At 42.0% G+C, this 15,731-nt stretch overlaps 1 protein-coding gene across 1 annotated transcript in view; it reads right to left on the bottom strand.

Moving 5' to 3' along the window:
* The window catches only part of VEPH1 (ventricular zone expressed PH domain containing 1), a 261,145-nt gene extending 246,778 nt beyond the window's left edge, over positions 1 to 14,367 (bottom strand). Inside the window, exons 1-2 of the mRNA XM_075268752.1 lie at positions 14,174 to 14,367; positions 267 to 483 (exon numbers count right to left, since the gene is read on the bottom strand). Of these exons, the coding sequence (XP_075124853.1) occupies positions 267 to 404 (138 nt within the window). The 5' untranslated portion in view covers positions 405 to 483; positions 14,174 to 14,367. The remainder of the gene's footprint in view (positions 1 to 266; positions 484 to 14,173) is intronic.
* Between the last annotated feature and the right edge of the window lie 1,364 nt (positions 14,368 to 15,731).

The raw sequence follows: 15,731 nt of genomic DNA, 5'->3' as shown, positions 1-15,731 counted from the left end.
GGGCCCTGCCCGCGAGGGCTTACAATGTATGAGGGAAGGAGGGTAGAGACAGAAGGAGAGGGGGAGACTGTACAGATGGCAGTGAGGTGAGTGTTATTGGAGGTTGTAGGCATTCCTGAATAGGTGAGTCTTCAGGGCCTTCTTGAAGCCTCAGGGCTTTAATGATTTAAGAAAGTGTCACACCGCGGGTACAGTAATAGAGGTAAATGGGCAGTAACAGGCACATAATTGAGAGCAACAACAGGCTGTACAAATATTGTACTCACCGCAGAAGATGATATTAACTTTATTTGATTCAGAGCCTCGGACAGACTGTCTTCAATTTCAAAATCATCTAAGGAGAACAAGTCTCCAGCTCTAGAAAGATCTTTCTGTTCCAATACCAGTTTGAACAAATGGTGCATGGCTGTTATTTACTCCATAGACTGACCTTACATCCATCCAGTTACAAATAAATATTTAACATCCCTTTTCTTCTTTGCCCTAGAATAGAGACATAAAACAACACAGTAAGTAACACTGAACACACAAAAATATCCACAACTCCTTCATACTGAATCATATTATCATTTTTTACATTTTACCATATATTGTTTTTTTAGACTATAGATACATATTACTTTACCATGGCAAAAACAAGATGAAATCAGCCGCTATATGACACAACTTGCAAGAGCGGTTCCCAGGGGTCTAGCCTGACTTTCAACCTTTACATTGCAACTGCAGCCAAACACACAGCATTAACTGGTATACTGTGTGTTCAAATCCCACTGCATTGAAGGTTTTTTTCTACAGTGTGTGTATAAGATTTGTTTAAATCCCATCCACTACACCATTACTGTACATTGTAGTGAGTTAGCCATCTGCAACTGCAAATGTGCAGAAACTAATCTGCTACGAAATTGCCCCACATGTCCCCTATCCTAGTGGCATTGTCCTATTAGTATAACAGAACTGAGATATGTAACATTTCCTTGCAGCATATTTGCTAAGGTTGAGTATGTTCTGCTTTACTTATTATATTGGAAAAAGTTTAATGTTTGATTCTGTAAGTGATTTTGCTAGTTTAGTTGTAGGAGACAGATTTTCCTGTTTTTAGCTGTTAAACAGTAACCTTTTCAACTACCGCAATATTTCCAGTGGAAAAATGATCATGTGTAACTCTCAAGTGCCAACAGGTGATATTGTAATGTCCCGGTACTGCTAGTCCAATTCCCTCTAATGCAGACCGAGATAGCATGGACATTTTCATATAAGGTAAATATTTTCCTCCCCCTTCATTCCTTCTATATATTTCTATTCTTCCAGAGCCAGCACACAGGGGGTCTATTAATGCGCCATCTTGTGGATGTTTTTGTGAACTGCACCTGCCTATACTTTGCCATTGTAATTTGAGTTGTAACTGTAAAGGGAGTGTCCATTATGATTAGCTGACCTCCAGGACCAATGAGGCTCCCTTGACTGGCCTGGAGGGAGAGTTGAGTGACCACCCTCTCTAGAGGGGGTTGGGGACGTTTTTGGCTGATGTCTTTTGTGTGGGGCTACAAGTGTAGACACAGCTGTGAGACAGAGCACATGGAGCATGGATAATGGCTTCCGACTTATCAGGGTGCACCAAGCAGAGATGTCTTCTTCCCTATCTTCAAGGCCCTTCTCAGAGAGTGTTTTCCTCTGAAGCTCTAATCTTACAAGTGCTGAAGTTGATGGACCTGGTTATCCATACATCTGGGACCCCCCACGTATATCTCTATCCAAGTAAGTCTTTGGGACAAATCTATATTTAAAGAAGCCCATAGCTAGTCTGGCAGAAATTGAGAATCTCCCGCTGCTAAGAAAAATTGTATTTGTTCTTCTACATACGTGTACCCAGTTTGTTGAGGACTAACCCCCTGGATACAGGCCATCTTTACAAGTATATACAAGTTAACTGCCAAGCAACCACTATCCAAAGCATTCTGCCCCATCCTCTGCTAATTGGACACTACCTGCAAAGATCGCTGTATTGTATGTGAAGAAGTCCTCCATATGTACATGTGTATTACTTTGTCCTGCTAGTAAAAAGAAAAGCAACGATTACCCCCGAAGCCTGGTTGTCTGTTGTCATTGTCAGATATCACGCAGGGGAGGGTAGTCGGGGACATCAAAAAGGGAAATTTTGTGCACATTCGGGACCCAGGGACTCCCTGCAAGCCGGCCACATCTGATATATTACCGTGATACTAGCCCTGGCCCTCCTGAGTGTTGCAATATGTCCTGCTGTCATCGAATGTAATGACATTGTGTAATAATGAACCAGACGTGAATGTCATTTTTAGAAATACTAAAATGATTCGAAGCTGTGTATTATCCTACCAACACAGGCATATAGCAGCCTCGCCTCTTGTGATCCTACTGTGAAGGCAAGACTTGAACAAACCTTACGCTGGCAATACGCATTAAATGTGCATCTGATAAATTTGGCAGGGATGACATACTACCTAATGTACACTCACCGGCCACTTTATTAGGTACACCTGTCCAACTGCTCGTTAACACTTAATTTCTAATCAGCCAATCACATGGCGGCAACTCAGTGCATTTAGGCATGTAGACATGGTCAAGACAATCTCCTGCAGTTCAAACCGAGCATCAGTATGGGGAAGAAAGGTGATTTGAGTGCCTTTGAACGTGGCATGGTTGTTGGTGCCAGAAGGGCTGGTCTGAGTATTTCAGAAACTGCTGATCTACTGGGATTTTCACGCACAACCATCTCTAGGGTTTACAGAGAATGGTCCGAAAAAGAAAAAACATCCAGTGAGTGGCAGTTCTGTGGGCGGAAATGCGTTGTTGATGCCAGAGGTCAGAGGAGAATGGCCAGACTGGTTCGAGCTGATGGAAAGGCAAGAGTGACTCAAATAGCCACCCGTTACAACCAAGGTAGCCAGAAGAGCATCTCTGAACGCACAGTACGTCGAACTTTGAGGCAGATGGGCTACAGCAGCAGAAGACCACACCGGGTGCCACTCCTTTCAGCTAAGAACAGGAAACTGAGGCTACAATTTGCACAAGCTCATCGAAATTGGACAATTGAAGATTGGAAAAACGTTGCCTGGTCTGATGAGTCTCGATTTCTGCTGCGACATTCGGATGGTAGGGTCAGAATTTGGCGTCAACAACATGAAAGCATGGATCCATCCTGCCTTGTATCAACGGTTCAGGCTGGTGGTGGTGGTGTCATGGTGTGGGGAATATTTTCTTGGCACTCTTTGGGCCCCTTGGTACCAATTGAGCATCGTTGCAACGCCAAAGCCTACCTGAGTATTGTTGCTGACCATGTCCATCCCTTTATGACCACAATGTACCCAACATCTGATGGCTACTTTCAGCAGGATAATGCACCATGTCATAAAGCTGGAATCATCTCAGACTGGTTTCTTGAACATGACAATGAGTTCACTGTACTCCAATGGCCACCACAGTCACCAGATCTCAATCCAATAGAGCATCTTTGGGATGTGGTGGAACGGGAGATTCGCATCATGGATGTGCAGCCGACAAATCTGCGGCAACTGTGTGATGCCATCATGTCAATATGGACCAAAATCTCTGAGGAATGCTTCCAGCACCTTGTTGAATCTATGCCATGAAGAATTGAGGCAGTTCTGAAGGCAAAAGGGGGTCCAACCCGTTACTAGCATGGTGTACCTAATAAAGTGGCCGGTGAGTGTATATGGGGCCTCACAACTCTCCTCTGATGTTGTAATTCAACCTGTTCAATCCTTTTTTGTATGGTACTTAAACTGATCTCAGAGGTGTCTGGCAGCGACTTTCTTCTCTCTACCCTATATGGAACATATGCCAACCAAGCATGCATGGATGGGTTGAGCTGGTAGAGATGGCATTCATCCTATTACACTGAATCAGCGATCATAAGATTGCTGCTTTAAGTCTCGCTATGGGGACAAAAAAAGATTTACAATTTTTTTAAGTATTAAAAAAATGAATTGAATAAACAAAACCCTAAAAAATGTCCCATTCCCGTATAAAATGTTTTATTTATTTATTTTTAAAAAAAGTAAAATGCTAAAGAAAAAAATTCTCCTTTAACCCCTTGTGAAATAGAAAAATCTGAGGGTAAAGTGACATTTTTTTGCAAAGCAATGTAATTTTTTATTTCCACAGCCCAGTGTGAATAATTTCTATAAAACAACTAGCATAGGACAAAGTGTACAATACTGCAGCTATTACTGAATCCTAAAAAGTAAGGAGGTAGCATACATTGAAGTTTCTCCAGTTTCTCCTATAGCAAACTATAGAATTTGTCAGCTGATACGCCATAGTTAGCTGATGTTTACAAATACATAGGGCAAATAAATTCTAGTTTGAATGTAAGTGTAAGAACCTATTCACACAACAGTGGGACAGTCAAGTGGATTTGCATCCAATAAATTGGGTAAAAAAAAAAAAAAAAACCCAATATATTCTATATTTTTTTTTAACACTATTAAAAACAGAAATGGCTTGGCCATCGAAAACAGTCAAACAGATAAAAGAATGAATGCAAAGTGGATAGACAGAATCATTTAAAGATGGACTGATTCATCTGTTTTCATAACGCCATCGTGTGAATAAGGTCTTACAGGCTGCTATTCTAATTTTAGTAAAAGTAGAAGTAGTATTTTGAAACTTAATATTTACTGACATTATTTAATATACGCTTTCCAAACACTACTACTGTTATACTGTTGGATTATTATGTCCCTTTGCTGATAACTATTTGGTGGGGGCCCCACGGGCTGGAAACGCCGCGATTTGGCCGCAGCGGAAACGCTATGGGAAAAATCGCGGCATTGTACAATAATTGCAAAGAGGAAGGGATTGATGCGAATCTCATGCCCTCTTGGCGGTTAAAACCACAGTGCGGACATGCTGTGATTTCCAAAATTGGCGTGGTTTTGGAAATCGTAGCATGTCAATTATATTTACGGAAACGCTGTAGATAGGCAACCTTTTTTGTTCAGTATGACGATTTAAATGAAAAAAATCAAAGATAAAGTCCATTCAATAATTGTAAGGGTGACGACCCCTATACTAAAGTCATACACCACAAACCATAACAAAGAAATGCTGCCACAAGATGCTTCAGGACATGTGCTTACTGCTATTTCTTAGGATGCATCGGTACTTTTCCATTAGAAGCAATGAAAGTCCATGTGTAGCCCTCAATTAGTGGTAAATGTATGCGTCCAGGAGCATCATATGGCAGCAGCCTTATGGTGAAAACACACCATGTATCTGGATGTGGCCACTGGAACGTTTACTTCGATGTAAAGCTGTGTTCACATTGTGAGTTTTGCACACAAAAAAAGCCTATTTTTTGTGCAAAAACACACCTTTATACAGAATAGTGTCCCATAGTGGCCTCTGCAAATGCTATTATGTCCCATAGCGGCCTCTGCACACGGTATTATGTCGCATAGCGGCCCCTGCACATGGTATTAGGTCCCATAGCAGCTCCTGCACGTGGTATTATGTCCCATAGTGGCCCCTATACACAGTATTATGTCCAATAGTGACCCCTCCACACAGTATAATTGTCTAACTTTAATAAAATTCCAATTTGTGCTACTCATTAGCTTTTATTATACTGTGGGGTCTCTTAAGACCCCAGAGTATAATAAGCAGAGGGCCAAGAGACAAACATAAAAAATAATGTTACTCCCCTTCCCTGCGGTCCGCAGTGACTCTGTTCTCATTGGTGCTTCTGCCTGAAGTCAGCGACCACTGATTGAGTCTCAGGGTTAAAACGGAGTAATGATGCTGACGTGACCCCTGAGTGGTCTCTTTCATCAGGAAGAAGCTCCGAAGAGAACACAGCGGCTACAGAGGGCAGGGAATGGGAGACCCCACAGTATACTAATAGCAGTTTCATCGAGGACACGGGCTGCCTGTGCCAGGGAATTAAGCATCTCGTGCCACTCTTGCAATGCGTGCTGGAGGTTGCCGAACCCTGCCTTAGGCAAAGACAGTCAGTTTTTGTCAGCATTGATAAACAGTCCATCCAAAAAACAGACATGCAAATAGATACACTGCAATCAATGTAGTCTAAAAATATATATAGACTAAAATTTAATTATTATATTGGTATCCACAATTGCAAAAATATGGGGATCCCAAACAACTTAAAGAGTCATTTCAAATTTTTATTTTGTGAATGTATAGTTCAGGTGAATATAAGAAACTTTCTAAAATATCGCATTAGAAAAATATGCTCCTTCTGCTTCTCACTTAATCCTCATCGTACCTCTCCCCTTTCCATAGACTTCTAGGAACTGCAGGCTGTCTTCCATATAGACAGATTTGGCAGTGGACTAAGTAGCTAAGGGAGCATTCACACTACCGTCGGTGTCCGACATGCAGTGTCCGCTCCTAGTGTCCGCTCAAAATCTGTCACGGACACTAGGAGCGGACACTAGCTGTGTCCGTGACACCTGTCATTCACTTGAATGGGCATTGGGTGCGTTCTTTTGCACTCCGTGCCCGTCCTTTCCTATCCGCAAGAGAAGATGTCCGACTTCTCAAGCGGACAGAAGAACCCTGCATGTCGGACACCGATGGTAGTGTGAACGCCCCCTTAGAGGACAGAGGACTGATAAATATACTACAAAGTGTCCTATGTTCACCTGAACTAGAAATTTACAAATAAATACATTTAAGAGAAATAAATAAAAAAATGCACCCAAACTGTTACATACTGGAAAACACAACATATATGCAACATTAAGTGAATTTAGAAAGTTTGAAAGCAACTAAAAAAAATTTGGAAATATTTTTCACCTATTAATTAGTGGAGCTCTACAGATGGAATCCAGGGAATGCAGATTAAATCAGCTTTATGACATAGTCATGTGACCACGCTGTGTGTGAAAGTGGATTTATACTGAAAAGCAGATTCTTACTAAGCAGTATGAGAGATTTCATGCTGAATCATTTCTTACAGATTGAAAACCCTTACATGCTCAAGAAAATAATTCCACATCCGAAGTGTTAATCTCAGAGACAAGTCTATATACAGAAGCTTAATAGCTTTAACTGTGCTATTTCATCACACCTACAGTATATGAGCTTATTGTCCGTCCTATTGCAAAACCATAAGGAAGTTAAATAAGGAAGTGTTAAAGAAGACGTTCCAGAGGTTGGAATGAGTTTTTGTGTTTTATTGACCAGGTAGCCAAAAGAACATTTGTGGCACTTATATTGGACAAGGTGTGTCTCACAGTTGGCATTTCAATGGTGTTTGTGGCTGCTGAGGTTAGGCTTCGGTACAGCCACGTAAAGGGGTCTTCCCATGAACACAACCATACTTAAATTGGTAGACAAAAATGTCACGATTTCCTTATAGTGGATAGGTTATCAGGCAGGGATCAGGGCTTTAAAGGGGCTCTATCATTGGGAAAAGTCATTTTTAACTAATCACATCCTTGCATAGCTTTTAGAAAGGCTATTTCACAAGTACCTTTTGTATGTAAATTGTCTCAGTGGTTCTTGAATGATCCCGTTTTAATTAATATGCTAATTAGATTCCAGCCAGAAGTTCCCAACAGCTCTTCTCTACTATTCTCTCCTATGTGTGTGTGTGCGAGCAGGAAGTCAGCAGCAGCAGCAGCCTGTGCTGTACACTTACATAGGAAGGAATAGCAGAGAGAAGTGCATGATGAGACTTCCAGGGTGCACCAAGAGGCTAATTAGCATATGAATAAAAATGGGCTAATTCAAAAAACACTGAGGCGATTCACATATGAAAGGTATGTGTGGAATAGCCTTTCTGAAGGCTATGCAATTATGTGCTCAGTTAAAAATTACTTTTCCCAATGATAGAGCCCCTTTAACAGTTCCAGGCACTAAACTTTCTACCCAGGAGAGCTCCACTTACAACTGTATCGGCAAGCTATAAAGTCCTTGCTGTGTCATAGAAAACTTAGGGGGCGTAAACACTACAGTCATTGACTGACATGTAGTGTCCGCTGCTAGTGTCCGTTCAAAATCTTGCACGGATATTGGCAGCGGACACTAGCTGTGTCAGTGACATTTTTCATTAATTTAAATGGCAATCGGGTGCGTTCTTTTACAGTCCGTGCCTGTCCTTAACTGTCCATTTGTAAAGATGTCTGACTTTTCAAGCGGACAGAAAAAACCTACATGTCTGTTTCAAGATTTTGAACGGACACTAGCAGCGGGTACTACCTGTCGGACAATGATGGTATTGTGAACGCTCCCTTACAGTTATATGCAGGACGTCCCAACAGAGGTGATGACATCACTGCATTGTGTCACCTGCACTGGGCCTGGGTGATAGAGGTAAGGTGAGTACAATTTTTTTTTTTTTTTAAAAGACAAAGGGGGCCCTTACTTCTGAATATGGACACATTATTTATAAGTGGGTATTGTCTATAGTGGGGGAACTATTATTTTTAAGAAGGACTATTATAAGGGAGGAACTATTATTTATTTAAGTGGAGAGTATTATTAGAATGGTGAATTATTATAAATATTATCTCCCATAAAAATGAAAGTTTTCCCCTTATAAACAATAGTTCCCCCTTAAAAAAAAGCCCTTAAAAATAAGATTATCTGTTATAAATAATAGTCCTCATGAATAACAGTTCTCCCTCATAAATAATACTTCCCTTCTTTATAAGTAAAGGGGAACTATTATTTATAATAAGGAGGGAGTGCTATTAGTTATAAATGGAGACTATTATTTAAAAGAGGAAACTATAAGGTAGCATTATTATTTATAAAAGGGGGCTATTATTGATAATGGGGACTATTACCGTATTTTTCGGACTATAAGGCGCACCTGCAAAAACTGCCTGCTAAGGCATCTAGGTTCATATATAAGGCGCACCGGACTATAAGGCGCACCGGACTATAAGGCGCACCATATAGGGTGTGATTATAGGATGCGCCGGATTATAGGATGTGCTGAATTATAAGACACTGTACATTAAATGAAACAAAGTCAAACTTTATTTAAACTTTATTTAAACTTTCAAACTTTCAAACTAACTCTCAACTTGTTCAGTTGTACCTAACTGAAGATCAATACTTTTTCATTCCTCCACCACAAATCCATCAAATTCTTCATCTTCAGTGTCTGAGTTTAACAGTTGGGCGATTTCGGCATTAAGCATGCTCGGGTTCCCCTCATCTTCATCATCAGAGTCAGTCTCGCTGTTGCTTAGCTCTTCAGTGATGATTCCAGCCTTCCTGAAGCCTCGTATGACACTGGAGACTGATACCTTCTCCCAGGCATCCACGATCCACTGGCAAATAGTGGCATAACTTGCCCGGCGTTGCCTCCCTGTGTTGGTGAATGTGTGGTCACCTTCTGTCATCCAGTGCTCCCACGCAGCTCGCAACTTAACTTTAAATGGGCGGTTAACACTGATATCTAGCGGCTGCAGCTCCTTGGTTAATCCACCCGGAATGACAGCAAGCTCAGAATTAGTTTTCTTAACTTGGGCTTTGACAGTGTTGGTCACATGGGCGTGCACGGAGTCACAGACCAAAAGGGATGGGGATTTGTGAAAAAAGCCACCTGGTCTCTTGACGTAGACCTCACTCAACCACTCACTCATCTTCTCCTCGTCCATCCAGCCCTTTGGATTAGCCTTCACGATGACACCAGCAGGAAACTTTTCTTTTGGCAAAGTCTTCCTTTTGAAAATGACCATGGGTGGTAGTTTCTGGCCATTAGCCTGACAGGCGAGAACTACAGTGAAAGATGACTTCTCGTTTCCTGTGGTACGTATAGATACTGTACTAGTCCCTGTTTTCTCAACAGTACGTGTTACGGGGATATCAAAAGTGAGGGGGACCTCATCCATGTTAGTGATGTGTTCTAGCTGGATATTCTTTTCCTTTATCTTGGTTAGGCAGTAGGTGCGGAAAATGGCCAGCTTCTCTTCATAATCCTTTGGCAGTTGCTGGCAAACAGTAGTTCTGGTGCGGATGGAGAGATTACGCCTTTTCATAAAACGAAAGCACCATGAAGGACCTCCTTGAAAGTCCTTGATCTCCATGTCGCGTGCTAACGCTGTGGCTTTAAGTCGAATAGAGACAGTGGAGACGCTTCTACCTGCGGTTCTCTGTTCGATAACCCACTGTTCTATTTTGTCCTCCAACTCTGGCCATCTTGCTTTGTGTCCTCTGAAACTCTGTTTAGACTTCTTTACCTGGCGTAGGGCATCTTCTTGTTTCCTCCACTTACGCACCATAGATTCATTAATGTTGAATTCTCTTGCAGCTGCTCTATTTCCATGCTCTACTGCATAACTTATAGCTTTAAGCTTAAAATCAGCATCATAAGCATGTCTCTTAACAGGAGGCATTTTTTTAATGGGTTTAAAATATTGAATGAAGCACAGTTATGTCACTGGGCTGAGTTGTACATATCACAGCTCCTGTGTACGGTGGCTGTAGTGCTCAAACCATTTACAGCAGGGGTGCTCACACTTGTATAGGGGTTGAGCTACTTATAAATTGACCATTTTAAAATTATCTACTGTGTGGGCGGAGACTTGGGCTGCTGTGTGAGTGGGGCCCACAAGTTTACCAAAACTGGGCGGGGCTTAACACGTCTAAGGGGCGGGGCCTGCTCTGATGCAGACGTTCTGATTGGCTCATAGCACTGCCCGGGCACCCAGCACAGAGCCAACACAGACCTCCTGCCCACGGCTGCCTGGAGAGCGGGGAGGACATCATCCCCCAGAGCTGCTGCTGCTTCTATTCTGTGTGAGACACAGGGGGCAGCAGCAGCTGCGGAGGATGATGCGCTCCCAGCTCTCCAGTGTGACACAAACTAGGCGGGGCTGAGGCCAAGGCCACGCCCACACAACGGACTGCCCGCGGCTGCCTGGAGAGTGGGGAGGACATCATCCCCCAGAGCTGCTGCTGCTTCTATTCTGTGTGAGACACAGGGGGCAGCAGCAGCTGCGGGGGATGATGCGCTCCCAGCTCTCTAGTGTGACACAGAAACTAGACGGGGCTGCGGCCCAGGCCCCGCTCACACAACGGACTGCTGTAAAGAACACGTAAGGCAGCGAGGGGGCGTGGCCAGCAGCCAACATGACCGGACGCTGTCCTAACATCGCGCCACAGAGTGCAGCAGTCACGGAGCGGTCACTTCGGGGCGGCGGAGAGACCAGCGACAGCACGACCGGGACTGGGATCGCACTTGGGGAAGAGACAGCTTCAAATTGAGTTTCTGCAACTTCCAGTAGGTAGGACAGATCCATATATAAGGCGCACTGGACTATAAGGCGCACTTGCAATTTCTGAGAAAATTCTAGTATTTTAAGTGCGCCTTATAGTCCGGAAAATACGGTATTTATAAAAGGGAACTATTCTGAAGGGAGAACTAGTAGTAATAAGGAGGACTATTATTTATATGGAGGAACAATCACTGATAAGCTCTCAAGCTGGCCTGCCGCTGAACTTGTTCCTCACGCCGTGCCTTTGATTGTTTCGGCATCTCAGCAGCTTGCTGGGACGCCATATAATGAGTGTGTTGTTGGCTTCGCTTACTCCGGCATTTCAGCTGCTCTAAGTGCCGCTTGACGCCTAGCTTACTCAAACCTCCTAAGCTCCGCTTGAGAAGTCTGTTGACTTCTGGCTACATTCATAGCTCTCGTTTTTGTCAAATATTGCGACAAATTAGGTTTTCATTTCCTCGGCATGTTTAAAATTGGTAAACTGACAATTTGGATTAAAGGGGTTTTCCCACCTCAGTGTCTCAGCACTCTGCCTGCAGTGTCTGCTTCTCAATTCCTGTATTTCTTCTATCTCTCCTCCTCCCTCTGGCTGAACGGGACACAGAACACTTGTGCAGATCAGATAATATGCAAGTGCTTGTACAGAATGGACTCAGTGTTATTTGTGTTTTTACATAGAGAGACAACAGACCAGGCTTTATCAGCAAATTGCAATTAGCTGAACAATTGTCCTGCCGGCAAGAGCAGTTTAATATTAGTATGATACATAAATTAATAACAATCGTGAAGCCATGTCTTTTACTGGGATAAATGTCCTATGTGTTAATCCAGGTTACAAACTATTTGCCAAATTTCATCCAAATCCGTTCAGCCGTTTTTGCATGATTGAGTAACAAACATCCAAACTTTCACATTTATAATATTAGTAGAAGGATAGTCAGATAATATATTAGTAGGATAGGAAGGATAGGATAGGAAGGATAGGACTGATAAGCAGGTAGTTACCTGTGAACAAAAATTATTATTGATAAGTGCAGGGGCAAGGCCAGATATATTGTTTGGGGCCAGTAAGGCTGGGTTCACACCAGTGCTTCAATTCTGTTCGGGGATTCAGTTCCCCATTCCGCTTAAAAAATGTGGAGACACGTGCCATGCAGGGCTTTTCTTCTGCGTTTTTCGCCCCTTTAGGGAAGATATCGGATGTAAACCCAGCTGACCCAGAGGCATAGCTAGCGGGGGCGGGCCCTGGGTCCACTAACTCTTTAGGGGCCCACCCCGGGGACCGCCATTAGTACATGTTTTACTTTTAACTAGATCAATGTCTGCAGACACCGATCCATCATGCAACTAACTGCCTTGTAAACCACAAGCCGCTTCATGCCTGTGGTTTACAAGACACCTGGCACAAGTGGCACGATGACATCATACTATCACACCGCAGCCGTCCTATTCTTGAACCCTGCACATAGAGTGTAGGTCCAAGAAGAGGAGGCAGCGGTGGCTCCATTCACCAAAGGATCGTAGGTAGGTGAGTATAAATTATTTTTTTTCTTAGTTTTTTTAGCACAGTTGTGGGTGTTTTAATAGTATAAAGAAGGATTCATTAGGGGGCATTAGGATGATAGGGGGTCATCTATATTGCGCAGACCTCATAGACTGTAATGAGTCCGCTGGTTTCTGCCGGTTTCAGTATAAAACCTCAGTGCAGGACTTCTCTCCGATTATTTTAAGCGGAATCTGCGGCAGAGTCTCCTATGGAGTCTCCAACGCAGATGTGAACCTAGCCTTGCAGGTATCTTAGCAAGTGTCATTTTACTTCTGGGAAAGTAGGCATTAACACTCACCATACAATATAGTATTACTTTGACACAATTGTAGTGAGTTACAAATGTGACAGTCTCTTCCACTGATAAAGCTGAACTAGTGCAGACATCAATCATCCAAACAATAGCTGGAATGTACTGATGGTTGGACAGGTGACAATACGTGAAGGTTACTAAACTATAGATATAAGGTATATTCATATACTGAACATGATATTCCGTCAAAAAGATGTAATATAGTCACTAAATATTAACATGCATTGTTAAAAAAATAATACAAATGTTACTATTTACAAAGTTAGTACAGCATTATAGGACTAAACTACAAAGGTTATTTTTTAGTTTCTTTATATCATTTTAACTGCAATATATTTGAGATTTTGAACTAATCGCTTTTAATAAATATTGTAATATTGTACCCAGTTATAGTGCTAATATTTTGCTTCATATGTATCTATTTTTTTATTTTTTTGATCCCATCTATTTAAATATATTGTAATATGTAATAGTGTCATCATTCATAGATAACAAGCTATAAACATCATTAAAGATATATCTATATAAATATATGACATAATCTTTGGTATTGACTCACATATCCATTACGCATATCTTCGATTCAGAGAAAGTCTGGTATTAAGTAAATGTTTGCTCAGAATGGTCTAAGCGTCTATTAAGCTTTCTCTTCCTCGGCTGCTTTTAAGTGTGGGAAATTTAGGACAATGTGACCAGTCTCTTTTCAGAAACTATGTGAAAGAACTTGAGCTTTTTCTAACTTAATTCAAATTCACTGGCTGGTCTGAAACTTAAAGCGCGGACATTGTATTATTGTGCCCTCTACAAAACATTACAGGTAGATAAAATGATGGCATCATGCAGGGTAAATACTGAAAAAAGAAATAAGGCCTGAAGAACTGAGGACATTACTCATATAACATAAACAACTTCAAGGAGAATGTAACATGACCTAAGTATTCATTGAACATCATTTGTCACATAATATTTCTCCTAAAGCCAATGTGGACAAATGAAATGTTTACCTTCCACCTGTTGTATGAACAAGTGTAACACACTCCACAAAATCGCACTACTTACGTTTACAGGGAACTGCACTTATTCCTCCCAAGGAATTTCCAGTTCTTCAATACTGCTCAAGCAAAAACATTAAACTGCATATACCTTATTGAAGGGGATTTTCTGTCATTTAAGACTTTTCTTTCTCTCTATCAACAAACAACGATAGAGTCTGTAAGATGTCTGTAGATGCATTGGTGCCTTCTGTTACAGTGGTCTGGATACCCCCTGAAAGCCCCTGCCTCTGGTATGTGAGAATGAGTCTGCTGGCTCACAGCATTGTCTGTCAAACCAACCAAAGACTATTCAGTTACCCTGGAGTTCTCATGTGGGCTCAGGCAAACAAAAGTCTTCTCTTCATTCTCCTCAGCTCATTTTCCACACATCTTTTACCTGTGTGAACAGCAATATCTATACAGTGATACTTAAAATACACCAGAGTTTTTGTGGTATACCCACAGCTTTAAATATTAACTAAGTAGTAAAAGTCACGTTAATAAATAACATGTGCTGGGCACTGGTGTGGTTTATACAAGTAATATTAATGACAATTATTATGGATATTCTTGGATGGCGTCATATCACGTCAACAATAAAATAATTCATTTAAAATTTGAAAATCATTATTTATATCAATAAAATATTCTAACCAAATGCAAGCTGATCCATATAAACAGCTTTAGTATTATTCCCAAACTTATTCTTGCACAACTTAACTACAAATGACATATTTCCCTGTTCGAGATGAGCGAACAGTGAAATATTCGAGATTCGTTTCGAGTAGAGCCTCAATATTCAACTACTCGATCGAATATTGAATCCCATTATAGTCTATGGGAAAAAATGTTAATTTCAGGGGAAACCACTATTCGACTAAAGGAGAGTCACCAAGTCCACAAGTAGCAGGAGGAGAGTGTTTAGGAGGAGCGCTGTGCAGTTAAAGCGCACGGACCCCATTATAGTCTATGGGGTCCGTGCGCTTTAACTGCACATCGCTTGCAGTTGCGCTGATAAAAAGTCAGCTCCCTCGTAACAGCAAGCTGCCAACTCTCCCGACTAGCAAGGGTGAGCCTGCGGCAAATCAACGCTGGTTCTGCAGCAGGCTCATCCTTGCTAGTCAGGAGAGCTGGCAGCTTGCTGTTACGAGGGAGGTTAATTTTTCTCATAGGAATGAATTGAACAGCGTTGATTGGCCAGTGTACAGCATTCGGCCAATCAACGCTGGTTCTGCCAGAGGCTCGTCTGTGAGGAGGCGGAGTCTAAGATCGGACCACAATGGAGACTGCTGTGGTCTGATCTTAGACTCCGCCTCCTCACAGATGAGCCTCCGGCAGAACCAGTGTTGATTGGCCGAATGCTGTACACTGGCCAATCAACGTTGGTCAATGCATTCCTATGAGAAAAAGTCCACTCCCTCGTAACAGCAAGCTGCCAGCTCTCCTGACTAGCAAGGACGAGCCTGCTACAGAACCAACGCTGGTTCTGAATCGAATATTTACTGCGAATAACTAGTAGTATTTGATCAAGTACAAATATTTTGAATACCATAGTATGCGATCGAATACTACTCGCTCATCTC

Source organism: Leptodactylus fuscus, chromosome 3, assembly GCF_031893055.1.
Source record: "Leptodactylus fuscus isolate aLepFus1 chromosome 3, aLepFus1.hap2, whole genome shotgun sequence".
In the NCBI taxonomy this organism is placed as follows: Eukaryota; Metazoa; Chordata; class Amphibia; order Anura; family Leptodactylidae; genus Leptodactylus; species Leptodactylus fuscus.
The sequence above is the reverse complement of the archived record's forward strand: the minus strand, read 5'-3'. Positions and strand labels throughout refer to the sequence as shown.